Source organism: Dendrobium catenatum, unplaced genomic scaffold, assembly GCF_001605985.2.
Source record: "Dendrobium catenatum unplaced genomic scaffold, ASM160598v2 fragScaff_scaffold_637, whole genome shotgun sequence".
NCBI lineage: Eukaryota > Viridiplantae > Streptophyta > Magnoliopsida > Asparagales > Orchidaceae > Dendrobium > Dendrobium catenatum.
This window is the reverse complement of record NW_021319099.1, coordinates 1,097,168-1,124,702: the sequence shown is the minus strand read 5'-3', so window position 1 is coordinate 1,124,702 and position 27,535 is coordinate 1,097,168. Positions and strand designations below refer to the sequence as shown.

The 27,535-nt window shown below is 34.4% G+C and overlaps 1 protein-coding gene across 1 annotated transcript; it reads right to left on the bottom strand.

Annotated features, from left to right (window-relative positions):
• Positions 1–7,348: 7,348 nt before the first annotated feature.
• Positions 7,349–9,973, bottom strand: LOC110102613 (beta-1,4-mannosyl-glycoprotein 4-beta-N-acetylglucosaminyltransferase). Its single transcript, XM_020831021.2, has 2 exons — positions 9,254–9,973; positions 7,349–8,841 (listed from the first exon to the last, which is right to left on the bottom strand). The coding sequence occupies exons 1-2, from the start codon at positions 9,317–9,319 to the stop codon at positions 7,744–7,746; spliced, it is 1,164 nt and encodes a 387-aa protein (XP_020686680.1). The 5' UTR covers positions 9,320–9,973; the 3' UTR covers positions 7,349–7,743.
• Positions 9,974–27,535: the final 17,562 nt, after the last annotated feature.

Here is a 27,535-nt window from a genome sequence, read left to right as displayed (position 1 = left end):
TTCGGATCAGTTGTCGTCTCGGGGAATGGGAACGGCTCCGAGCGCGTAGGCCAGCTTTTACTTCTTCTCCAAGAAAAGCTTGGAGGGGCTTTATCGTCTTTTGATCGGACTAATGCTTGGTTGCTTGTAAGAGAATAAACCAGGCGACAGAGTAACGGCATAATTGTTAAGCGTGAATTTTAAACTAACCATAATTACGAAACGAATTAAGAGTTTAAGCCTCTTCTTTTTTTTTTTTTTTAAAGGGGCTGTTTGCTAGCAGGACTTAGGCCGGATTTGAGGCAGATTTGTGCGAAATCCAGCCAAACGGCCTAAAATATAAAATCAAATCTCACGGCTAATAAAAGCCTTCGTAGATGAAAAATTCCGCTTTATCATGCTAAATCTCATATTTCCGAAATCATATTTTTTGTTGGATTAACGAAATACATTGGTTCGAGAGGAAAAGTCCGCTCATTAAATCCGCTCTATAGCCAAACAGTTACACTAGATTTAATAGGATTTATTATGAATGTTATCAAACAATTTTCATGATTTAAGCCCCTCAGGATTTTCAAAATCCGAATTTAGAGGATTTACGAAATCCTAATTAAATCGAATCCTAGGTGCTACCAAATAACACCTTAAAGTAATCGAAGTCGTCAATTAAACGTGCAACTTATTCCTTAATCCATCAGTTAAACCAATCAAAATTGATAGTATGTCTTTATGAGTTGTCAGAGCAAAATTGCCCGTTAAACAGGCGACTTTAACCTCCAATTCTTCTCACTCATTAGAGTATCTACTTAGTTGCTTGTTTGTGCCCTCTGTAGCCAAGCTTCTTGTGCTGCTTCGAGGGTGTAGGTGAGCAAGCGATGTTTAAATGAGTTGTATAGCTTTATTGTAAATATATTATTTTGCTTAGAAGATTTGAAGGTAGAGAGAAAATGAAGAAGAAGATGGGTAATTAGGGCTTTTTTGAGTTTTTGCCCTTTTTTTTTTTTTAGTTTTTGCCTAGTAAATAGAAGATTGGCTTCATTTGGCAAAACAAAACTTAGGACTATAGCAAATTTATTTGTATTATAGAAAGTCAGTTCTTACAGTTATAAAATTGCTCTCTAAATGATTTTTTTACATTATTTTTTTAATGTACTACATATTTAATGATGCTTCTCTAAGGGATATATTTTTTTTTAAATTATATCATATGTTAAGGGCTTAATTGATAAATGCAAAAGATAGCTTTTGTAGTAGTAGTTGCTTTCGTAATTCTAAGTTTCTTAAAACTAATCAAAATTTAATTGTGTAAATCAATAATTATTTAGATTAACTCTAACCAATTTCTTTATATTTTCTAGCTGAACGTATCCGTTTCATAACGACTGGACGCGTTTCATAGCCACATATCCTACTACGCTTGGTCAGAGGAACTAGTAATTCTATGCTTGTTTCCTCCATGTTTAGTGGAATGTTCATCTAGTCTTAATGAATCTTTTCATTTGGAATGCTGTTTAAATATGAGTAATAATCTTTTCTAAGTAAAAAAAATATTTAATTAAAATAGATATGATATCATTAATTAATTTTTGTTTGTGATATCAACATTGCTACATAAATATGAGTAATAATAATTTCTAATTGAAAACATTTAAGGTATATACAAAGATTGTGTCTTGAAAAATTCATGGCGGTAGAGAGATATGGAGTTTAGTGACCTAACTTTGTACAAAGATCCAGCACACAAACAAATGAAAGATTGGGGGTATAACATTAATAAGAAACACCCCTAAAAAAGGAATAAAATCATATGACCTGACCCAATTGAAATAGTTCTACTAGTGTTCATTATTGATTACAAATGAGGCCCTTATATGTGGGGAAGGACTTGGCTTGATGTAGTAATTATACATCATATAGAGCACATTACATGGTGGTAGTTGGAAGAATCTAGTGATATGAGAGTTATTCTCAAAAGAGTGTGAGTCTGTTCGTTCGGCCAGTAGGACTGTAGTTGGGCGACGGTGGTTTAAAAATATTAACGTTTGTTTGAAGTAAAATAAATGCAGTGTAAAATTTTGGTGTATTTAAAATTTATCATCTAATTCATTTTTTATGTATTTGAAATTCATCCAATTTGGGGAGTTGCAAATATACTGAAAATTCATTGTAAGTGCCACCAAAGACTGGTAGTATAACTCCTATACTCCATATATATTATAATATAAGTCTCCAAGCTCTATAAATAGAGGCATCGAAAGACAACCAAAAAGATGTCAGAGATATAGATCCATAAAGTACGGTCAAGCATCATCCACCAAATAAATCTGAATTCAATGGAAAAATATTCATATAATGCAGTTAATATTAACTGTTGAAAATGACTTACAAGATGAAAATAAGTGAAACATTGAGATATAAAAAATATCATCAAGTGATCATTATGGTTTGCTTGAGTTTTCTATTTATAGAGAAGGAGTAGCAACCAAGAAAACAATATTTGGCCTTTATAGAGACCAGAGATGATGGACATCAACATTTGTGTTGATAGCATATATGCTTCACTTGTTGGCTACAATAAGTGTTAATGTTAATGTTGATTGGAACATTTGTTTATTATCATCATTATTATTATAGATTCCCAAAAAAAGGAGGAAAGGATACAAGTTTGCAAAAATTGCTTCATGCACACCATAGGGGTCTTGTTCTAGGAGTTAATTGGGACTATTTTGATTTTTTTTTGGATTCCTAAAGATTTTTTTTTTTTTTTTATGTTCCATACTCAATTTAAGTATTTTAGGAGCTCAATGAGATCTATACTAGTAGTTTTTGGTCATTTTTGCTCCAAATGATTTGCAGTTTATCTTAAAGCATTAAATGAAGAGAATTTATTATCTTAATTTCAGAAGAAGATTTTATATACAATCATAAATATAACATTACAACACACAAGAGACAACTTTTGCTTCAAAAAAAAAAAAATTATGAGGTATAACTTACTGAAATAGTTTGTATTAATTATAGTCATATATTAGGAATCATCATCATTCTTCAAAATTGGAGGTGCAAATACAATATAAAAACCCTACACTATGGTGAATGACCTTTGTGGTTGAGTATGCTATTTCAAAGCTTTTAAAGCAATATATCTAAAGAAGTTAAGGTAAAGGTTTGTAGCAGTATAAGAAATGTGAAAAGTTTTAGGTTTCGTTTGGGACGGCTTTCTTATCGCTTCTTAAAACAGCTTTTTAGTACAAAATTTTAAACATTTGTACTAAATAGTGCTTTAAGAAGCGGTAAGAAAGCCGTTCCAAACGAAGCCTTAAACAATGTGAAATCAGAGCGCAAAATTAGACAAAAATATTTGATGATTAGACACCATTTATGTATCACTCGCAATAAGTACAAATTGAGGTCAAATTTGTATACTTTTGTCACTCCAAACCCTCTTGTATGACCTTTGTTGAACTTTGCAAAAAAAATGATTGACTAAATTGATCAATCTGACTCAAGATAGTTTGATCTCTAACCAATCAACTTTAATGCTATGAAGAAATTAAATTTGAATGAGTTTGACATTTTCAAATTGTTGTGATGGGATGATCTTTGGAACTATAAATTTATAAAATTTAGAGTCAAAGAAGAGACATGCAAGCATTGGGCAAAGATGATTGTAGGGAATAAGTTCCGATTTATAACACACCAAAGAAGAAATATAAAATGATTAAGAAAATATCAAAAGGAAGTGTCTAATTAAGGCTTCGTTTGGAACGGCTTTCTTACTGCTTCTTAAAGCAACTTTTTAATAAAAAAATTAAAATTTTTTATTAAAAAATTGTTTTAAGAAGCAGTAAAAAAATTATCCCAAATGAAGCCTAAGAAAGCATCATTGAACCTTATGAGGGGTCAGAGACGTATCTTCAGCCAAAAGAGGTACATTTTATAGATTTCGTAGAGAAGTAACAACCCTAGAATGAGAAAAACTAAGCCAGAGAACAACCATGGCGGCAATGTCCAGTCCTTAGTGATCAATAATGATATAAGTCCGCGTTGTTCCTCAATTGAATAATGAAATAATTCTCACCATAAAATAAACATCAAGAGCCTTACAAAAAGAATGAAGAATATGCTAGAAATCTAGAAGAAGACAAAAAATACCTTCAAGGAAGAATCTAAAAAGTTCTTAATCTTATGCCATCTTCAACTCAACCAAGAATTTGAGAAAATAAGGAGAAACCAACAAATATTTCAACTCCTGCAAGGATTGGGATTTCTGAACTTTCTTAACCAATCAACCTGGGTTACAAAAACCTTAGCCACATAAAGAGTTCAATCATATTTTAAAAGAATGAATGAACTAGTAAAACTTTTCTCTATGAAATCAAAATATAGTAAACATTTTCCAGGCTTTATACATAGCAGCTCGCTCTGCATAACAAAAGATAAATAAAACAGAGTAACTGGTTCACCTTCTACAGCTCCTTTCTTCTTGCCCATTGGTAATCTTAGATGTTACAACAGTTTGGCAGCAATCAGCATTCAGCTACAAGTACCAGTGAAAGGATCATCACAAGAGGCAGATCATGCTAAGATGATTTTTATATTCTCAAAAGAAAAGCTTGAGGATGTCCAAGCTCTAATCATTACCTACCAGAACAGATGGAATATTGCTACACTCCCCAAACAAATATACACAGCAATTTATTAGAACCACTAGAGTTTAGGTGGATCAATAAAAATGGGAAGAATGTCAAATCATTTTAACGTGACCTTGTGGCATGAGTTTTTTTTTTTTTTTTTTTTTGGAGTGTATATCATTTCTTAACTAGAAGAGTGCAAACATCAATCAACATTGTTTGTATTTACAAACTTAAAAAAAAAGAAAAAAAAAGTCCCGCCAACCAATGAATCTGATAGGAAATACTTGAGTTCGCAAGCAACCCTAAGAACAAATTGGTAAAAAATAGCAATAAAGAACACAAGAACGCCAACGAAATCAACCCAAGACAGTAGATTGTATTAGTGAAATCAAAGCAAAGCAAACATAAAGCAAAAAACAATTGATCATCAATTCGAGAGGAGGATCGTTCTCTCCCAATCTCTAGACGAAGAATCTAGAGCCCAAATCACCAAAGAGAACTCAAGAGAAACAATAATCCAACATAACCCTAACCTCTCATGTCTATTTAAAGCTTTAATTCACTTGAATTTAAAATTCATTTTCCTCCTAACCTAGCTGACTCCCTTAATTAGCCTTGTGGGGCCCATGGCTTGGGTGGCAATCACATAGGAGGGGATTTGACCCACCTCCTGTAGACTAGAGCTGGCCCATATGGGGCCGGCTAGGTCGGTTCAAGATTTTTAGTTGAATCTTGAAAGTGGTCGAATTAGTGAGAGGCATGTACAAGTTCTCAGCCCCCTCCCTCTTAAGATTTAAAAAAAAAAAAAACCATATATATTTATATTAGTATGGCAATTTTTTCTTTAAATTTTCCTGCAATCATATAAATTATATTATGTAAATCTCTTTTACACAATAGGTATGGCCTAATATTTATTTCAGTCAATCAACCAAATAACTACACCATCAAGCCTTTAAACAAGTATGAATTCATCCTCAAATAAAAAAAATTGTGTAATTATAATTAGGAATATAGCTTAAATCGATAATATTATGCAACAAGTATGTGTTTCTCAAACATGAACTATAATTTAAAGAAAAAATAGCCTAAAAGACATGGTCAGCATATGCAACTCAATATGCTGAACTTTTCTTCAACTTCTTATATAATATCATCTATTGATTTTTTCTCAGACAAATTCTAGTTGTGAACAAAGTAAAGCTAAGACTTTACAGTCCTCTAAATTCCCTTATTCTGGTAATAACATCATAAGTTCCCACTCGGACAGAGTAAACTATCTCCTCAACTTAGCAACTATAGGTAAATACATGAATAGGAGACGATTAGTGCAATGGAAAAGACTTGATAAGGTAAAACTGAAAAAGTCTTCATGCTAAGACTGGGCACCTTATAATTTGGAAGATTCTCTGGAAGTATTTGTCCCTGCAAACACAGGTAATACAAGGTTTATTTAATAAATATTGAGAAACTTAGCTAATTAGAAAAACTTTTGGAGAAATACTATAAATACTCACAATAGATCTAATCCCAACAAATAGAGGTTCTCCTGTTAGAAAGAACTTTGTGCATCAAAACAGATACTCACAGCTAGCTTGATCATCACAACAAATTACCAAGAGGCAATGGCAATGGAGGAATATAGCTTTTGTACACATAATTTTGAAATAAGTGCAATATAAGCTTTAATTGATACACATCCCAAAGAAACTTTGATAGATATAGAACTCATTTTAATCAAATTTTGATCAGAATATACTGATCCAAAATTTTTCTCAAATTGTAATGTCATGAGTCATGATAACAAGGGGGTGATAAAATATAAATTATAAAATCAATTGAAGAAGAAACTATCTCCCTGTGTAATACCTACATAAGATCAATATTCAAAAGAGAAAAAGGTGAAAATATTATTACCAAAATTTGGCCATAATGTGTTTTAGAATCCTTAAAATTATTTGAAAATGAGTGCAATATAAGAGTCGATTAATTGTCCATGCATCTCAGTTATCTCAAAATAAGGCTTCGTTCGTTTGGGACGGCTTTCTTATTGCTTCTTAAAGTATCTTTTTAGTATAAAAATTAAAAATTTTAAACTAAAAAATTGTTTTAAGAAGTAGTAAGAAAGCCGTTCCAAACGAAGCTTAAATCTAAAATATTTTAAATCAACGTAAAAAAAATATGATCTGCATAATATCACCCATTGTTTCTCCTATTCAAAGTCAAACTCATCAGGTTTCAAAAGAATTTCATGCGTCCATCCAAATACAGAATTAAATATAAAAAAAAAGGTAGAACATCTGAGAAAACATTGCCATTTCGAAAAACATAAAAAAATTTATAATAATAATAATAATCTGTAAAGGGTGATGCAATAGTGCTTTATGCCATCCATCTACATATGAAACATATAAAACTATTTCAATTCAACCTTTTTGCATTGGTTATGACATTTTGCAAGCACCGGATTACTCCTTTAAAAAAGCTTTGGTATATATAATCCCTCAAGCATTTATACCTTCCAGGTTAATTTTCTGTAAATCCACAGGCCATGAGGATATTGTAAGTCCTAGAAATACTTAACAAAAGCAACAAAAAAAAAAACAAAGCCATTTTACTTAGAATTTCAATCCCAACGTTTTTGCTCTATGTAATGTTTTGACCTAGGCACTACCATAAAAAATAGTTAAAATGAACTAATGGTTCAATTAAGTAGTAAAGAGTACAAGGTGTAAAGAAAGAATAATATAGGATCAGTCACATTTAAAGGAATTAAAAAATCTCCATGATATTAAAGATTAAGAATTTCACTTGGTATGCACTTTACATTGAATTCTATGGCACAGCATACCAATAACGGATGAAAGGATGAAGATCAGCATCCTATCTATAATCCTCAAGAAGAAGTTCGGGCAATCGAACAAATCCCAACCGCCGCAAGCATGATACAATACAACCTATTCCTTAAATACAATGGCAAAACACAAAAAAAATGAAAGTTCTCTCGGTCACGCTTGCGAAATTCCCTAAAAAGAATCATCAAACTAAGTTAGACAAATATCTCAGGGTATTCGAAGAGTATGCCCTATAATGTGTATGGAAAAATCTCATACTGAAAATATGGCACTCAACCACTCTCTCTCTTGCAGTTGCCAGGCAAAAGATACTTGAATTTGTTAACATTCTGAAGAAGATACCCAGGAAGATGCACAGCTGAATAAGAACTGGGAATTGGACCCAATTTTGCAATAATCTTCTGGAATGTGTACTCCTCTGGAAGCATATCAAAAAGGTCGGCTCCTCGACAAATCACTTCCTGAATCCTTGAAGGCTTCAAGTAATAAAAGAACTTCACACGATCAACATGGCTGTAGGCCTTCATCTTGAAGGCAAATTCACTGAGATAGCGGAAGCAGAAGCTACAATGCCACCCTGAATCTGCCAACAAGTCATCTGCTTGACGAAAATGAGCATATCTTGTCTTTCCATGCTTATATCGATGAACGGAGGCCCTCCAACTATCATCATCAAGATAGAATTCGAAGGAATACAGATAGTTCTTGAGCTGCAGATGAAGCTTATCAGGAATGTCATCACACCACTTCAGAAGGTTGATGGTGTGGCCACTGGGGATCTCATCAACATCGGACATGATGAGCAAATCATCATCAGTTATGCCGGCAATTCTGATAAGTTGATCAAGAGCCACTCTCTGGTAAGACTCCTCAACAAAAGGATTCTCTCCCTTCTTAAATCTACCGCCAACAACACCATAAGTCAGCCTGGACTCCACAAATTTAAACTTGTCACGGTTAAGAGCGAAAAAGAGGGGCTTTACCCTCCCAGTGAAGGTAGAATTGGATTCTAGAAGAACAAACTCCGACACATAGGGGTGCAGTTCATTCCACCTAATAGAAAGCATATCAACTTCATTGTTAAAGAGAGCAGCATCGAAGACCCGCCTTGGAGTTTCCCGAATTCCCCAGCCATGAAGCTTGCAAAGGTTCTCCATTGAAACGTTTTCATTGTAGTAATGGGGGATAACATTGAAAGGTTTAGGGGGAGTGTCCCAGAGCGGTCGGAGGAAGTAGGTAAACTTTTGGCCATGTAAGTAGATTCCAAGGATGAACAGTGGGATACCCACAAATAAAAGCAAAAGAGCCTTCAGATCAAATCCCCGGAGAATGCATAGAAGCCTTGACATATTCAATCCCACCCTAGAAGCCTGTTAGCCATTTTACAATAAATAAAAATAAGTAATCCAGATTTTTGATCGATTGCGATCTAAAGATAGTCAAAAAGCAGAAGAAGGAGAGACAGAAGCAGGCGTGTTATTTACGAAGAAAAAAGAAAGCTCTGCAAAATCCCGAACAACCACGGATAAAGGAAACGAAGTGCTTTGCTTTCAGATCCAATGTGGAAAACGATTGCGAAACCAATCCGAGAAACATATAAAAGACGAATAAAGCACCAACCAGAAACCCCAACATTCAAGGGCTTTGAGGCGGAAACAAAAAAGAAACCTCCCAGATCGATGCGATTGCCATCAATTTACCCAAGGCATCAAAATCGACAAAAAAATCAAACAGATTTACGAAAAAATTAAACATTTTAACAGATTTGCAACAAAAAATTACCTGGCCGCAGACATTCTCACAAATATCATCCGTCTTCTTCGAACAGTGGTAACCACCCTCCGGCATCGTGAACCCAAAACCAAATCCAATTCCAAAAAAATCTATCTCTAATAATGTATTATTCCTCACTTCTTCACCGCAAAAACAAGGCACGGGCTCCTTGCGCAGATCGGATCAATAGTAAACTTCCGATCGATCCTTAACCCAGCGCCTTCTGGCCAACTATCTTCTCTTATCTTGCACCTCCCTCGCTCGCTTTCTCTCACATATAAACACCAATCTCTCTGATATTCACTCGGGAATCGAATCTAGAAGGATAAAAAAAGGGCAAAAAAGTTGTTTTTTTGCACTACCCAGCGCTGCTGCTCGCCCCTTTCTGTGTCTCGGCCACTGTCCTCCGTCTCCTCTAATTATGACCGTTTGAAGTTGCTGGCCGCGCGCTCTCTCTACCGTTCACAAATGAACGCAAAAGAAATTCTTTAGTATGCCGTTAAGCCCAGAGCATGGAAATTTATAATCTCAGACACAGTGAAAAAGGAAGATGCAGAGATATGCAGAGTAAGGAAGCCCTGGTACGGAGCCTGAATTCGATCACTTTTCTGTCTGAGTTTGTAGAGGTAGAACTATGGATTCCTGCAGGCGTGCTTTATAGAGGAGGAGGACGAAGGCTTCAAATCGAGGAGAAAGCGGAGATTTGGGGACTTTGGGCTCCGACTGCGAACCGGAAGCCGGATCGTTGACTCGGCAGTCTATTGACGCGGCATTTGAACCTAACTCAGACGCGACCGGGTTCGAGCTTGACCTTGTCTCCCGTTTTTATTCGGCTTAATTATAGCGTCTAGGTTTTCAAAACGTCTTAATTTTTTAAGCTGTTTGGCTGTAATACTTGATAAAAGTAATTTGTTTATAACTCCATTATTTGGTCAGTATATAAAGCTTTTTTATGGTTGTTTATCTAGGGCTTCCTCTATTTTACATAGATCAAAAGTACTAATTAACCCCGCATGATCGCACAATCTCTGAAGCATATCCTGAAACCTGCCCCACAATCCTGAAACATAGCTCTCATGATTACATGTATATATAGGAGTGTCAATTTCGGGTCACGGGTCGGGTTCGAGTAGTTACTGGAACTGACCCGACACCATTCGGGTCAACCCGAACTCGACCCATTTTTACAACCGTGTCAATTTTTCGGACTCGAACCTGACCCGCTTCGGGTTCGGGTCAACTCGACACAACTCGAAAGAAGTGTGTCGAACGTGGGACAGCGGTATGCCACAAGCCGGACATGGGCGGTGGGACGCCGGAGGCGGGACGGTTGGAGTGCTGGACGGCTAGGCATGCGAGCAACAGAGCAAGCGCGGCATGCGACGATGGGCGACTCGTGGGCAAAGAAGCATGCGGCAGCCTCGGTCAGCGCGGTCACCCCCGACATTGGCATATGGCAGGCACTTGAGTGGCCTCGGTCATGCTGTATTGGCCTCCACAGGCTTGGTCAGCTGGTCATTCTCGAGTTTTCGGGCCAACCCGAATCCGACCCGATTTTTGAAACCAGTCGAAAACTCTAACCCGATCCCAAAATTTTCGTGTCGGATTTTCGGATCGTGTCCAATATTGACACCCATATGTATATACATATAAAATTTATCTTTTAAAATAATAAAAATAATTTACAATAGTTAAATTTGAGAGATTAGTAATTTAGTCTTTTATTGTAAAAACACTAAGGATTTGTTTTGTTGCATGAAAAAAGGAATAAGTAATTTAGTCTTTTATTGTAAATATGCATAATCATTTAGTATGATGCTCATAATTTAACTTGTTAGTATTGTACGATTACCAATTAGTACAATGCGATCAGTTCAAATTTCCCTATTAGGATTGTACAATTTGGATTTCGTGCAGTGTGATCTATTCATATCGTACAACCTTGAGCCATGAATCTTCAGAGAACAGTGCATGTTGTATCTAAAATGTTAGTCAACACAAACAAATATGCACTACAAATAATAGAAGAAATAAATTGACAATCAATAATATTTGTTATCATCAAAAACATAAACTCAGGAGTCTGAATTGCAACATGAGCACTTGAAAATAGAATGACTCGATACTTGAAAATGAGCAATCCTATTTAGAGTAAATTTAATATTTCTACAAACATACTCAACATTACCATTAATGATTCATAAATCCAAAATACAAGCATTAAAGCTCAAAATGCACGCGCGCGTGCGTGCGTGCAAATATATATATATATATACAAAAGAACTCCAAAAAATATAGCTATTATAATTAAAAGTTCTAATATTTTTTAAAACATAAATAAATTTCCTTAGTTCTTTACACATCCATCTAGCCTTCAACTCCATAGATTTTGATAGGAAAGATTGTATCATTGTCAGGTTCTTCAATAAGTTTGCATATATTGTATCAATCTCTTCTTCAGAAAATCCATGAATGGTTTATATCTCAGTCATAAGTTCGGTGAACATTTTTTTTTTCTTGAGAGAATCTTGTTGTATTTTGGATAGCGTTTGCAACTTACGTAACACTATCGGACATCAACAAAATATATTCATGAAGTCTTCATTCAATAACATATATTTTTCTCTTGTTTTTTTGAAACACATGAATATGGATCCATACTTATCCAAATTGAACAATTGATCTATGATTAAATACATAATATATAACTCCTTTTGATAGAACATATGCTAATGTTTTAACAGGTACATAAAAACTAAAAGTTTAATAATTCAATCTTGTTTTTTTGCTTTTTTTATTTTTTAAATTACATCTTGATTCTTTTTAATGGTAAGTAAACTCAAATTTTAATACATTACACACACCCAATTCCAATTTTCTAGCTAGTCAATAGACAAAGCATTGATAGCATGCAATGCAATCATTTATTAGCATTGAACTCTAGCCACCATGCTTGAACACAAATACCCTACAGTGGAAAATGTGAATCATGCCAAATTAAGGAAATTGATGCCAAAAGATTTCAAGCTAAAAAAAAACATAAAATAAATTTTAAAATCCTTTCATTCTCAAAACCAACCCTATAAACACATTTCCCGCATTTCTATTAAAACAAAATACAATCTTTCGTCTTAAAAATCGTTAAATTTGCAACAACAAAAAAAAAACTCACCCATCCACCTCCACTATAGACATATAAACCATAAACACAAAACCAGCTTATAAATTAACTGAATAAGAGGACTCCAACAACATCTCTTCTAATCTTTCTATCCATTGGCACCAAATGTAGCAAGTTCCTTAATATAAACGAACCCAATTCAGAGGTTCCCTAAAATTATCCAAATTTTTACAATATAATTCCCACTGACACAATATAAGTCCTAAGCATTCAAAAAATACATCATGGGCGATTCATGAGTTATCATTACTGAGATGATACAAGAATTTAAGATTAATAAAGTTAAATGCCTCTTAAAAATCATCAAATGGGTCATAAAACTTTGCCAAAATATTTCCTTGTGGTCACAAATTCTTTACCCCTTAGCCATGTCTTTTGTTTTCTCTTTCCTTAAAAACTCTTTGAAAAAGACGATGCCTGAGAATAAGGATCTTCAATAGGATAGATAGTTTCCAATTTTTTTGATAATTTCAAGTTAGATCACGACAGGAGGGAACCTGATTTATCAATAGAGGGAGCAAAAAACAAGCTTTGCTCCCCTTTTTGAAAATGATGAAAAGAAAGAAGGGTCGCCAGTGTTTTAGGAAGTTAGCAAAGTTCATAATGTGAGAGGAATAATTGCTTTCGCCCTAAGGCTTCATGAGAGCCCTCATTCTCTATATTGAGATATGCATCTCGATCCAGCCAATGATTCATACCTTGGCCTCGGCCTTGGCTATCGGTCTGGCCAGGCACAGCTATGCATGGTAGACGGTTAACTTTACTGAACTGAACAAACTAGAGCCTTTTTTTGGTTTGAAATGCACCCCAAAATAGTCAGGCGTGAGGAATATGATATCCACCCCGATAGTTAGAGGGAAGCGACTGTCTTGATGTGGCCTTAACATCTTATAAGAACAATAGTAGGGTGGATGCACTCACAAAACCCTTCATAGATATGACAAACCTTAATAGAAAATCAGTAACAATGACAATCCAAAATATAAGATCTCCATACCTATATAACTTCAACCCCAAGAGAAGTTGACTTCTAAAATATAAAAAATTCCAACATTAACTACTACTAAAGAAGAACATGAATGGACATAAACAATCATTAACTATTTTATAAGAGTAAGTTATGTAAAGAATAATTAATTATGTTAAAAATAAAAATATAAATATAATCATTTTTATGAATAATACTCTTTATTGTAGCTTCTTGAATTAAATGTAGTTGTACAAATAGACAATAATAGAACCTAGAATGTTATAACTGAAGTTTATGAAAGACTTTAACACCCACAACTATCTAGTCATGAAATGAAGATCAAAATCAAAAGATTTGAATATTATTGGCCAATCAAAATAATAGATTACATGCATGATCCCCACCAAATAAGTGCAACTAATGCAAAATATATGGTCAACCTCCCAATCCACTTCATCAAATGGTGTTAGAGTATCATAATGGGTTTCGGGTCAACCCAAAATTAACCCATCTTCAACTGACCCGACTCGATTAGCTAAATAGGTCACAAACCCAGACCTTCCTCTAACCTGGCATGGCACGACCCAACCTACTGATCAGGAATGAGGGTGATTGGTGACTAAGCGCAGGCGGTCGAGTGGGCGAGCCAGCGTGATCGGGTGAGCAGGTGAGACTAGCGGGCGAGCATTACGAGCCCGATGAGTGGGTGAGCAAGCGAGCACTGCGAGCCCAACAAGCGGGCTAACAGGCGAGCACTATGAGCCCTACGAGCGGGCGACCACGATGGATGACCGCGATGCACAATGAAACGGGTCAGTTTCGGGTTGCTTTCGAGTTTTCAGGTTGACCCTAACCCGATCAGAAAAAATACAATCAAGTCAAAATATGGTTTCCGAATCCGACTCATTTCGTAAACGGGTTGACCCGAACCCAAAATTTATGGGTCAGATTCATATCAGATTTTCTTGTCGTGACAAATATTGATCTCTAAAATGGTGGCACCATAGCCCTTTTAAATGTGAGGTGCATTTACTATTGGCCCTACCAATTCACCATCCTTCAAAGGACATAGCTTCATCGTAACATCCATCAATTACTTCTCAAAGTGGGTTAAAGAAATACTACTAAGGGAAGTCAACTCAAATAATTTGTTATTATTCAATTAACTTATTGTTACATATTGAATTATCTCAAATAATGACACATCATTTAAAAGGCTAAAAAATGTTCAAATCCACATGCTGATACCAAATAGGTTGGTGAATGGTGACATCCGATAATCCATTAACATAGAGCAAATGTGTTGACATAAGCATTTAAGAAAATTTTAATTAATTTTGATAGATTCATTCTTCCAACAAACAAGAATGGCATGAAACAGTAATTGAAGATTTTTGTTCAAACAAAATTGATATGTCATCCAAAAAATTATCATGATCGGGCATGAATCTCGATGCAAAATTAAGTTGGAAACTTCTGAAATTAAAATTGGGACCATTCGAACTCCGATTTCAGCAAACTTATAGTTGAACTGAGCGTCTCGAGAATACGAACCCAATGACACCAAATCGAACCCGATCTAAACCCAAACAGTTTCAAATCAAGGTTTAGAAGTGATGTTGGAAGGTTCGAACCACAATTTGGATTACCAAACGGCTTCCTAACATAATGTGCTTATATTCGAATCGAGCGGCTCAACAAGACAAATCCAACGAGCCGAAGATCTCCAAATTCTGACATCACTAAGACATTCAAAGATCCATCAAACAATCCATGATCAAGGGATTTAATATCGATCGTCCATCCAACCACTCCCCCATTTACCCTCCCTATTTACTCTCGATCTCTCACATATTTACGGGTCATGCCACTCCATAAATCTATAAATAGACCCCTCATTTCTCTTGAAAAGGGACCCTAGCAAGAAGAAAAGAAAAGAAGAAAATGAAGAGAAGGAAGAAGCTCCACCTCGACCACTACCTGAGTTCCGCCGGACCATCACCTGACATCGTTGATCCGCCAGACCACCACTTGAGGCCCTTGCCTTCACCAGACCACCACTTGAGGCCCTCACATTCGCCTTGAAGCACTCGCCTTCGTCGAATCACCACCTGAGACCCTCATCCTCGTCGGACCACCACCTAAGGGCCTGAACTCCGCCAGATCACTACGTGATGCCCTAAACTCCGTCAGACCATCAACTAACGCCAGAGTTATGCCAACTCACTACCGGACAATTAACCGACGCCCCAACTTCCAAGTGACGTCAGATTTAACAATAGACTTCAACCATTGAGTTGGCCAGTGGCAGAGCCAGAAAATATATCTAGGGGGGGCCTAAAATTTGTTTATTTTAATTTTCCTTCAACTTTTTACATCCAAGCTTTGAACCAATATAATCAGTATTAAAAATGATAAAACTTTGGTAGTGAATTAGTTTATTTTATTCCTTCACAAAATGACATCAATCTTCAAATTACTTGATTTTTGCTAGAACATGTTTAATATATTAACTAAATATGTGATATTAAAAATGTCATTGCACAAAAAAATCATAAAATCTCTTTAATATCAAATCAATATAGGATTAAGATGATATCAATCAAGAAAAAAAAATGTAAATGAATAGGAAATTAAATTGAGAGTGATTTGAATGGATGATCAATCTTGATCGTGGACTATTTTTTGAGCATTTAAATGTCTTAGTAATATCAGAATTCGACAATTTTGGACTCGTTGGATTCGTCTTGTCTAGCCGCTCGATTCGACTATAAGAATGTCATGTTTGGAAACCGTTTGGTAATACAAATTATGATTTGAACCTTCCAAATATGCTTCAGGCCTTTAATTTGGGTTCGGATTGAGTTGAATTTGGTGTTGTTGGGTTCGTATTTTTGAGACGTTCAGTTTGACTATAAGTTAACTGAAATCGGAGTTCACATGGTCTCCGATTTAATTCTTGAAGTTTCCAACTTGATTTTGTCTTGAGATTAAAAACTAAAATTTTCAATTTTTTAGGGGGGGCCCCCCTTGCCTCCCCTCCCTCGCCATGCAGTTGGCATTTGTAATATGATCGTCCTTAAGGACGAGTCAGCCCACTGTACTCAACTCAAATTCTAGTGAAATCTTTTCAACTAGGCTAGGCCACGTCGTTTTTCCCCTTTTCAGAATTTTCTGTGTCAAAAATCTTGTGTTCTCTGCGTGTGAGCTGGATATCTGTGCAACGCTAAGACATAAAATTACAACTCTATCGTCGTGTATATTCTAGCCCGCAACAAAAATAATTTATAAAATTACACTTTAACTAATGAAAATTTACTCCTAATGATAGGTACTTAACGAAGTTTTCCCCATAATTAACGAATTAATAAACAAAATAAGAGGGCCATTAATCCCAGCCACATTAAATATAAGTTATATTAGAAAAGAAAAAGTACAAAATGATCGGGCAAACTATACTGATTTATAAAATTCAAAAAAGTTTCTAAAGTACCATTACATCCATATGTGTCTTTATGGTACCAAAAGCATTAATGGGTTTCAATAAGAAGTTTCATTTGATTTTGTTTTTATATTTAATTCTTTGAAGGTAAATTTAATTAAATTAAAATAAAATTTAGAAATTTGTCATGTTAATGTTGATCTCATTTATAATTTATGAGCGCAAAAATTCATTTAATAATTTTATGTTTGATATATCATAAAAAAATTATCTTCATCGGACACAAACCTCGCGCAAAATCAAGATGCAAAACTTCAAAAATTAATTCGTAGACCATCTAAACTCCGATTTTAGCAAACTTCTAGTCAAATTGAACGTCAAAGAAATATGAACACAACGACACCAAATTCGACCCAATCCGAGCTTAAATGGATCCAAATTGAAGACTTAAAACATCTTTGAAAGATTCAAACCATAATTTGGATTACCAAACCGTTTACAAACATGACATGCTTATAGTCGAATTGAGCAACTAGATGAAACAAATCCAACAAGCCCAAGATCGTTGAATTTTGATATCATTAAGACATTCAAATGTCCAATGAACGGTTTAAGATCAAGGGAATCAACATCGGCCGTCCATTCAAAATGCTCCCAAAATACCTCTGATCTTCCTCCTATTTATCAGTCATGCCACTCTCAGAAAATTATAAATAGACCCCTCATTCTTAATTGAGCGAGGAGACAAGAAGGAGAAAGGGGGCCAAGGCCCAAGGAAGAAGAGAAGGAAGAAAAGGAAGAGAGCTCTCTTGCCACCGGACTCCTCCTCGACATCCGTCGGACTTCCCATGCTGTCGGCCGATGCAGAACTTCCACCAGGTCGCTAACCGACGCTGGACTTCCATCCGGCCATCAAATGACGTTGGATTTCTGCTCGGCCTCCACATGACACCAGACTCCAATTCAACGTCGAACATTCGCCCATCGTCGGACTTCTAACAAACGTCGGACTTTCTCCGGTCGTCGGACTTTCTCCCCTCGTCGGATTTCTACTCGATGTCGGACTTCCACACGTCGTCGGATTTCTACCCGATGCTAGACTTCTGTCAGTCTCCCGTCAGTCTCCGAACTTCTACCCAACGCTTGACTCCTACTCGATGTCGATCCTCTTCTCGTCGCCAGATTTTCTTTCGTAGCCGGACTTCTACCTGACGTTGAACTTCCGCCCATCGTCGGAATACCAACTGACGTCGGACTTCTGCCCGATTGCCAACTGATGCCGATTTTTCTTCTGGCCACCAACTAATGCCAGACTTTTACACTGCCTCTGATTAATGTCGGACCTTCGTCGCCCTCTAACAACAGTCTTTATGATCAATGTCGTCCTTTAACTTTGGTCCTTCCCACTTAAATCACCCCGACCTCCGTCGCCCGTCTACTACGGTCCTTTCGACTTTCGTCGCTAGACAACTGTCTTTCTGACCTTTGTCGGCCACCGATTATGGCCATTCCAACCAAACGAACATGTCAATAGTGATTCTTTGTATTCCCATCATGTATTGTACTCCATATGATGTACATCAAGCGAAGGCCTTACCCCTAAGAAAGAGACTCATTTATAATCAACTGCATATAATAGTGGATTCATTCAAACTAGGCCAGACTCCATGGTTTTTTTTCCCTTTTCAGGGCTTTCCACGTAAAAATTTTGGTGTCTCTTATTAATACTGCATCATCTTGTTTTATCTATATGCGTGATGGATCTTCGTACAAAGCTAAGACGTTAAACTTTATACTTCTCTACCGCCGTGTACTCCAGGATATAACAATTTAAAATTTATGAGATGCGTATTTTGATATTATTAAAAAAAGTGACCCACCGAGACTTAGGGTGGTTGGTGGGTGATCACGGTTGGGAACCCCCCATACCGGGTTCGAATCTCCTCTACTACGGTCTTGCCTCTTCAGTGGGGCAAAGCAATTGTGGGTCCAATCCTAGTAGATGGCCTCGCTAGGTTCCCCCAATGGATTAGTTACGCCGCCAAACACTCTCTTTGGAGTGGCAGCATGTATAGATACTCCCGTTCAAAAAAAAATGACAAACTATTTACTCTAAAATCCTCAACCAATAAATCCTTATGCCAATCAAGATCATCTGCTAAATATAATTAAATATTACATTTAAAATTTTATTCGCATTCTTAATTTAACTAAATGTAATATTTCTTGTCATATTTATATTTTATAATTCTAATTCTTTAAAGAAAATAGTTATTGATGTAATGATTTTAAATAATAATTTTCATAAAATTATGACTAAATTTATAGTCCTCTTTAATTATAAATATTCTCACTCTTATATTTTTTCTCACTCTTTCTTAAGAAAATCTTTCATTTTATATAAATACATTAATAATATTTATTGTTTCCCATAATTGGCTCCTTTTTCTTCATAATTTGCATATAACTCCAAGAAAATATCTTATATTGCCATCAAATAAAATACTATATAAAAATTATTTAAATGCAAAAATATGTCAGCAATGAATGATGTCATCTATATCATCCCTGATTCCTACAACATGGCTTTGTATAAACCGCATGGATGAGGTCCATGAGGAGACTCAACAGTTCATTACTTCGTAGCTTCTTATTTTACTGAAATTTCAACTCTTTAACAGTCTTTTTTTTTGAGAGATTATTAGGTGCGGAGTGCGGACAGGAAGAATCGTCCGCATAAGTATTAGATAACTAGCAATACCCGCACTCGATACCGCTGGATAGCACTGAATACCGCTAGATATCCAATACTTATACAAACGATGTTCACTCCGCACCAAATAATTTTTCCTTTCTTGGTTATCTTTTTTCCTCACGACGGCCTTTCAAAAAGTCTTCAAAGCTCGTTTCCTTTTTCAAGAGAATATCGCGCCGGCCCTTATCCAATTTTAATAATCGGTCATTTGAATATCTTATTTTTACCCGTTCAAACCTATTACTTCATTCAATAAAAGACCAAGTCGTGCACCTCGTATTGAACTTTTACTATTAATTAAGAGATTGTAAATTTGAGATTTATATAAAATATATATATATTTTACTATTTTCAAAAACAGTTTTTTAGTACTAAAGTTTTTTGAACTAGAAATTTTGGTACTACATACTTGCTTTAGAAAGCTACCCCAAACGAAACCTTAATTGACCTAAATTTCCGCAAAAAATAAAAGATAAACTCCAATTAGGGTTTTTTATTTTTTAAAAAATTAAGTGCTTAAATAAAAATATGATTTATGAGTAAGTTATTTATTAGGTTTTGTTTGGAACATTATTTCGACTATTTTTGTGATAAAAAAAGATAGTTGGTACAAAATAATATAGGTTTGAAAGACAGTTTTTCATCCTTAGTGATATATCATAAAAAAATTATGTTGATCGCACGAATCTCGAGGGAAAATCAAGTTGGAAAATTTAAAATTAAATCGGAGATTGCTTGAACTTCGATTTCAGTAAACTTATAGTCGAATTGAACGTCTCGGAAATACGAACCCAACGACACCAAATTCGACTCAATCCGAGTCCAAATGGATCAAAATCGAAGACCTGAAGTGCATTTGGAAGGTTCTAAGTTTCTAACCATAATTTGGATTACCAAACGGTTTTCAAATGTGGCATGTTTATAGTCGAATCGAGCGGCTCGACGAAACGAGTCAAACAATCCCAAGATTGTCAAATTCTGATATCATTAAGACATTCAAATGCTCCATAAACGCATCATGATCAAGGGATTCAACATCGGCCGTCCATTAAAACGACTCCCAATTTACCCTTTATCTCCTCCTATTTACAGGATATGCCACTCTCAAAATACTATAAATAGACCCCTCATTCTTTATTGAGAGGTATGAAGAGGGGACCCCAAGCAAGGGAGTAAGAAGAGAGATCGGAAATCACTCTTGCCACCTAGCTCCTCCTCGACCTTCACATAGACTTCCACCGAACCACCACCTGACAACGGGCTTTCGCCAAACTTCCGCCATACCACCGCCCGACGCCGGACTTTTATCAGACCACCAACTGACGCCTAAAATTTCATCGGACCATCGCCCGACATTGGACTTCTGCCCCCGATCCCAGACTTTCACCAGCCGTCGGACTTCCACCCGGCCACCGAAGCATGCCAGACTTCTGCTCAGCCACCGATTGTTGTCGAAATATCTCCAGGCTACTTACTGTCGTTGGACTTTTGCCGGACCTCCGGCCGACTCACAACTGTCATCGGAATTATGCTCGACCACCAACTAATGTTGGACTTCTGCCTAGCCACTAACGTCGGACTTCCACCCGGCTGCCAATTAATGTTGAACTTCCACCCGACAACGGTCCTTCCGAACTCAGTTACCAAACTGCGGTCTTTCCTATAACAATCCAAAATCTTAATTATTGAGATATTGTCCGCTTTAGCCTAAGAGTCTCAAGGTTTTGTTATGTTGATGTAACTTATAGTAGGTCACATCCCAAAATTACTCTGAGATGAGTACGCTTAACTACAAAGTTTCTTAATGAAATTTCAACCATTACAACAAAAAGGTCCCTCGACGTTTAAGAGTTTAAATTCTATTACTTAAGAAGTTTCATATTTTCAACCTCTAACGTCCGCTGACTATAGTTCTTCCAACCTCCTTCGCCCGTTTACAAAAGTCTTTCTGACCTCCATCACCCACCGACTATGACCCTTCTGGCCTCTTTCGCAGACTACAATAATTTCGAGCTCAGTCCCCAAACAACGGTCTTTCCGACCTTCATCATTTACAGACTACTGTCCTTCTGACTCGCTTCACTTACTACCGTCCTTTTAACCTCCGTCGCCAGACAACAGTCTTTCAAACTTCTATCACCCAACGACAACGATCTTTCCAAACTCCTTTGCTCCGCCACTATGATCCTTCTGACCTCCTTCGCCAACTACGGTCCGTCCAACCTTTATTGCCATACAAGGTCTTTCTAACCTCCATCGCAAGACAATGGTCTTTCTAATCTCTGACACCCACCAACTATAGTCTTTCCGACCAAACAAGCATGTCAACAATGATTCTTCTTATTCCCACCATATAATGCACTCCATATGATATATATTTGTTACATCAAGCCAAGGCCTTCCCACGCCCCGTGGCATTATCCTTTTCTAAGAGTTTCCACATAAAAATATTGGTGTCTTTTATAAATATTGCACCCTCTCTCTTATCTGATTGCTTGTTAGAACTTCGTACAAAGCTAAGACGTTAAATTTTATATTTCTCTACTGCCGCAAATATTCCAGAACGCAACAGTTATTTTAAACATTTATCTTTAAAAAATCTATTTTTGTAAAAAAAATGAATCTTTGACTAAGGTTTTGTTCAGGACAGTTGCTGTTTTTTGTAAAGGTGATTGTAAAACTATTATGAAAAAAAAATTATAGATACAATAAAAAGATGCTTCTAACACAATAACTTCTTAAAAGCGGCAAAAAAATATTAGCCAAATAAAAACTCTGGTTAAAATATGAAAATCAAAACAATATCAAAGTTGTTCTAAAATGAACCAAAGGCTTTATTTGAGACAACGTTTTTACTAACACAAAAACAATCAACATAAAATAATATATGTTTGAATGAAAACTTCTACATAATTTTTATAATAGTCTTTAAAAAGGTTATTTTTGAAAAGCATATTTAAGACTGTGCTCGAAAAACATGATTTTAAAAAATTAAACAAAAAAGCATAAGTTGCTCCAAACAAAACTTTAAAAGTACTTTTTAAAAGCTAAAATAGAAAACTTAAAATCTTCTAAACAAACCTTTAATATTGAGTGTTAAAATATAAGTTAGATATTAGTTTTTTTTTTTTTTTGTTTTTTTTAAGTAAAGATAATTAGCACTCATAATAAAATTTAATTTGATCACTTCATTATTTTATTTTAAGATAAAATAGCATTTTATAATTGTGATTTACATGTAATTAAAAGAAACTTTCATCATAAACTACTTACATCTTTGAATTGATTTCCTATGTTGAATGAATAAAAGTATGTTGGCTGGCTTCATTTGAATCTCATTATGTAATATTTACATGTTAATATTATTTGATTTGGTTACATATTTAGTAACAAATTTTTAAATAAATAAATGGTGAATAAAACATTATAATTATCATTATTTGTTCTAAATAGTATTATATTATTTAAGCAAAATAATATAGAATCAAATGCAATGTAAGTATTTGATGAATATCATTAGTTATAATCTTGATATGATATTATTGTTAGCTTATAACATTGAATTAAATAATTCATTATAAAAATATCAACCAATAGTAAATAATAATAACTTCAATCCATGTAATATTTATAGCACTCAATATTTCTAAAAATATATCAAAATTAAAATAAAATAAAATAATCAGCTCAATTTATATTGAAATAATTTTCTTATATATTACTATTATGTCCGAGTTGGATCGGCCCGGTACAAGCGAGACCGAACGAGCAGATCGTCGAACGCCTCTTCATGCACGAGCTTGTCTCTTTTGCTCGCAAGAGCGACTCGAGAAACTCCCCATTCGTGATTCTCCTTTCTCCAATCGCAATAATCACATGATTTTGTCGCCTTAGAGATCCCCCTGTCCTCGCCGAACTATCTTTCTATTTAAGGAAAATTAAAGCTAGGGCATGTTTATATCCTCCTTCTTACAGCAGTCGCCGACCCCTACTCCCCCTTCGTTCCTTTATGTTTGCAACAATCACCAAATTTATATTTGTTGCTCATATTGAAAGTTTCATGTGATAGAAATAATGTTGTCTAATTTATTGATACACAAGGCTTATCATTAAAAATAATTCCGGTATTACATAATCCAATTTATAAATATCAGTGTTGTCTATTACAATAAATGATACTCCTGTTGTAAATCATATTGTCTATATAATTTGTTATTTTCATGTTAATTTAAATAATTCATGTTAGTCATTTATAAAAGCATTTGCACGTTATGATTGTGTCTATGTGTCGTTAGAACTTTATTAAATTTTGGCTAGCTGGTCTCTGGAGTAACGACTCTATAAGAAATCATTGGATTTTTTTTGGATTGATATTTACATTTCCAGTGATGGGCATTTGATAAACTTATTATAGTTATATACCTGTGAATGTTTGGATACATAATTGGATATGAATTGAAAACAATAAATGACAGTCATTTTAAGGTACAAGAATATCTAATATGGTGCATTTGCAAGCATTACAATGATTTAGAGTTAATAGATAATTGATATAGATGCCAGCATACTAGAATCTGTCATAAAATATAGCATAAAGTCGTGGCTATTTTGATTTAGTGACTATAAATTGCTACAAAGATTTTTTTGTTGTTCATACTACATGCTTTATTCCTTTCTCATTTATGCTTTGAAAGATAAGAGTTTCTTCGTACAGTAGGTCATGCAGGAGTGTTTAACGGACTGTCACCTAATATAAAGAGCATATTTATTGGCAATAGATTGTTTTTGGCACTTTTTATTTTGTAGTTGTTTATTATTTTAATTTTGATGATTGGATAGTTTCTTTCCTGCTATTTGTTCTATTTACATTTCTTTTGATTTGTATCAGTAAGTATTATTGTTACTTGGATGTACTATCTATTCACATTAATGAATCGGCTTTTTAATCTCCCATCCTTTGTTTACTTTGGTGTATATATATACTCTTTGTAGCATCCCCTATTGCTAAGGTGTACCGCCTTCTGGATTTATGTGTGACAATTAATAACCTTAAAATAATTTTCTTATATATTAAATTCTTATGTTTCAAAAATAAATTTTAATTGATTCATTATATATTACTCATCTTAAAATAAATATAATAATTTTTTTTTATCAGAGTATTATAATCCAAAGTTTTCACAACTTAGTCAAACGACAATACTACCCTTCCCTAAGTTATGAACTCATTGGCTTCATATGAAACTTATTGTTGAATACAAAGGAAAGAAAATTAATAAAAAATTTAATAAAAACAAAATAAGTAAGAAAATCAACTCTAGAATTGGTCATGTAATTTTAAAAAAAAAAATCAAATGAATTACTACTATAAAGTACAACTCGTTTGATCATTTTTAAACGCATCTCCAACCAAATCGAACGTCATCGTTTGATTGCAGTTGCCGTGAGTCTCCACCCGAACATCAATCAGAAACGTATTTTGCATTTTTCTCTCCACTATGAGCAGTGCGATGTCAATATTGACGTTACACTGTTCAAACACAACATAGCATTCGATTTGTCTTTTGATTGGACACTCACCGCTGTTGCAAACTAGCAAACGTCGTTCGGTTAGAGATAACCTAAGAAAAATATAAAAATCACATCGTTATTGGAGTCCTTATCAAAAGTACAAAGTCTAAGTTGGCCCACATTAATTTTATATTTGACCTTTTTTAATTATATAAAAAATAAGGCATAAACTCATAAATAATTTGTATATTTTAAATAATAATTTCTAATCCGAATTTAAATTTAAAGATCATATAAAAAGATCCACTAAAAAATAAATTTCTAATTGATGGGACAATATAAGAACTTACTAAGACTTCTTGTAATTATGTGCATTAATTTATGCTAATTTTATTAGTATTTATATTTCGAATGGAGTTTAATAAAACGTTGGAGTTGCCGACTGAATGGATCCATCGCGTATATTGGTCGAGGAAATTACGGAATTACCCAAAAAAATAATTAAATAAAAAAGACAACGTCGAAAAGTCGATTGACGGCCGAATTTGACGCGGCTAAGTAAACGCAAGAGTTGGAGACTTGACAAGCTTGCTTCTCATTGAATTGGATCATAAGTGATTGCTTGGAAGGAAATAAAGCAAAGAATATTCTATCTAAAATGGCATTTTGGGGAATATATAGGCTTTGTTTGGGACGGATTTTTTATTATTTTATAAAGTAATTTTTTTTTATATAAAAAATTTTTAGACTAGAAATTTTTTTAATAGAAAGCTGCTTTTGAAAGCACTAAGAAAGCCATCTCAAATGAGCTCATATAGAGGTGTCAAAATCGGGTTACATGCAGAGTTTGGGTTGAACCCGATTCTGACATGCTAATGTTTTACACAACCCGAATTTGGGCCGTTTTTGCAAACTTGTAAAAATTTTCAACCCGGATCCAACCCTTCGAGTTTCTAGGTTGATCCGACACGAAACCACAGGAGAAAATGATTACCTTCGCAACAAGCTCCCTCCCTCCTGTGATGCCCCAGAATCTAAATTAGAAGAATTATTCATTTATCATTTAAATAAACAACAACCAGAGTTATTTAATATCATCTATCAGTAACAAACAGCAAAAGAAATTTTATAATTTAAAACATCAATGTACACATCTATATTCATTCTAAAAAATCATATACATTACTCATGATTTATACAATCATATTATAACTACTCTTTTCTGAGTATAAAAAAATAATAAAAGAAATATAATCCTAACTAGCCTCACACTCCTGCTCATCTTCCCTGACCTGAAATCATTTAAACACATATAATGAGTTAAAAAGTCTAGCAGGTCACCAAAACCTATAACTAAATTCAAAGCATGGTAAATGAGCAATATGCATGTCAACAATTAAATCATAACACTTACATTCATATGATCATTGAATCAATGCATAAATAATAAAATTCATATACAATATTAATAGAATATATAAACAGTAAAATACTGCAGTACGAAAGCCAGTAAAGCAGTAAACTAGTACGAGTGTCAAATCTATAAAATAATCGTCGTATCTATAATACCAATCAGTAAAGAAATCGGATAAAGCATCAAATCAAAGCATCAGTAAAGTCTATTGAAATCAAATCAATGTAGTAAAATCATATAATAATATGTATATAATATACAATCATTCTATATCAGTATCAAATCAGTATTTTATATATTCAGTATGTGACATGCTTATTGTACAGTGAATTAATAGTATCAATATCTATATCAGTAATAATAATAATATAATGACAAAAGTAGTAGAATAATGCAATAATAGTAAATTCATATAGTAACAATAAATTCGTACAATAATAAGAACAATGTCTCAAAAATATGAATTTTTATAGTCACACTAAACAAGTAAGAAGTCCTTGTTATCATGGTATTTTTTAGTGCTAGTATCAGTATTAGTAAATCGTTGGCTTGGTAAATAGAGTCGTCACTTTTTGTCGTCAGCATAGTAATAATCTCCTTATAACTCTCAACTAGTATATCACGTAAATTAATAGAGGATAATACCAAACTATAGTATCTAAAGGAAAGTCTGTCGGTTCATCATCATGTACGGGTCAATCAGTCTCCAACCAACAAGTTAACTAGTATTCACTTGTTTGTTACACATATGCACATTATTATTATAATATTATAACAGTAATAGCGATTAGCTATTACTCAAGCATATATTCGCATCCATTTTTAATGCATTACAGTAAATCATGTATAGTTGAGCTTAATTAAGAAGATGTCAAAATGTCATAACGGTAGACAACAAATAATCATATTAGAAAAAAATGTACATTTTAAAAAAATTACCAAATTATCAGGGATTATGTAAAATGATGTTTTAATACTTTTATTGTACTACATTGCTATTTTTAGACATCAAAGAAAT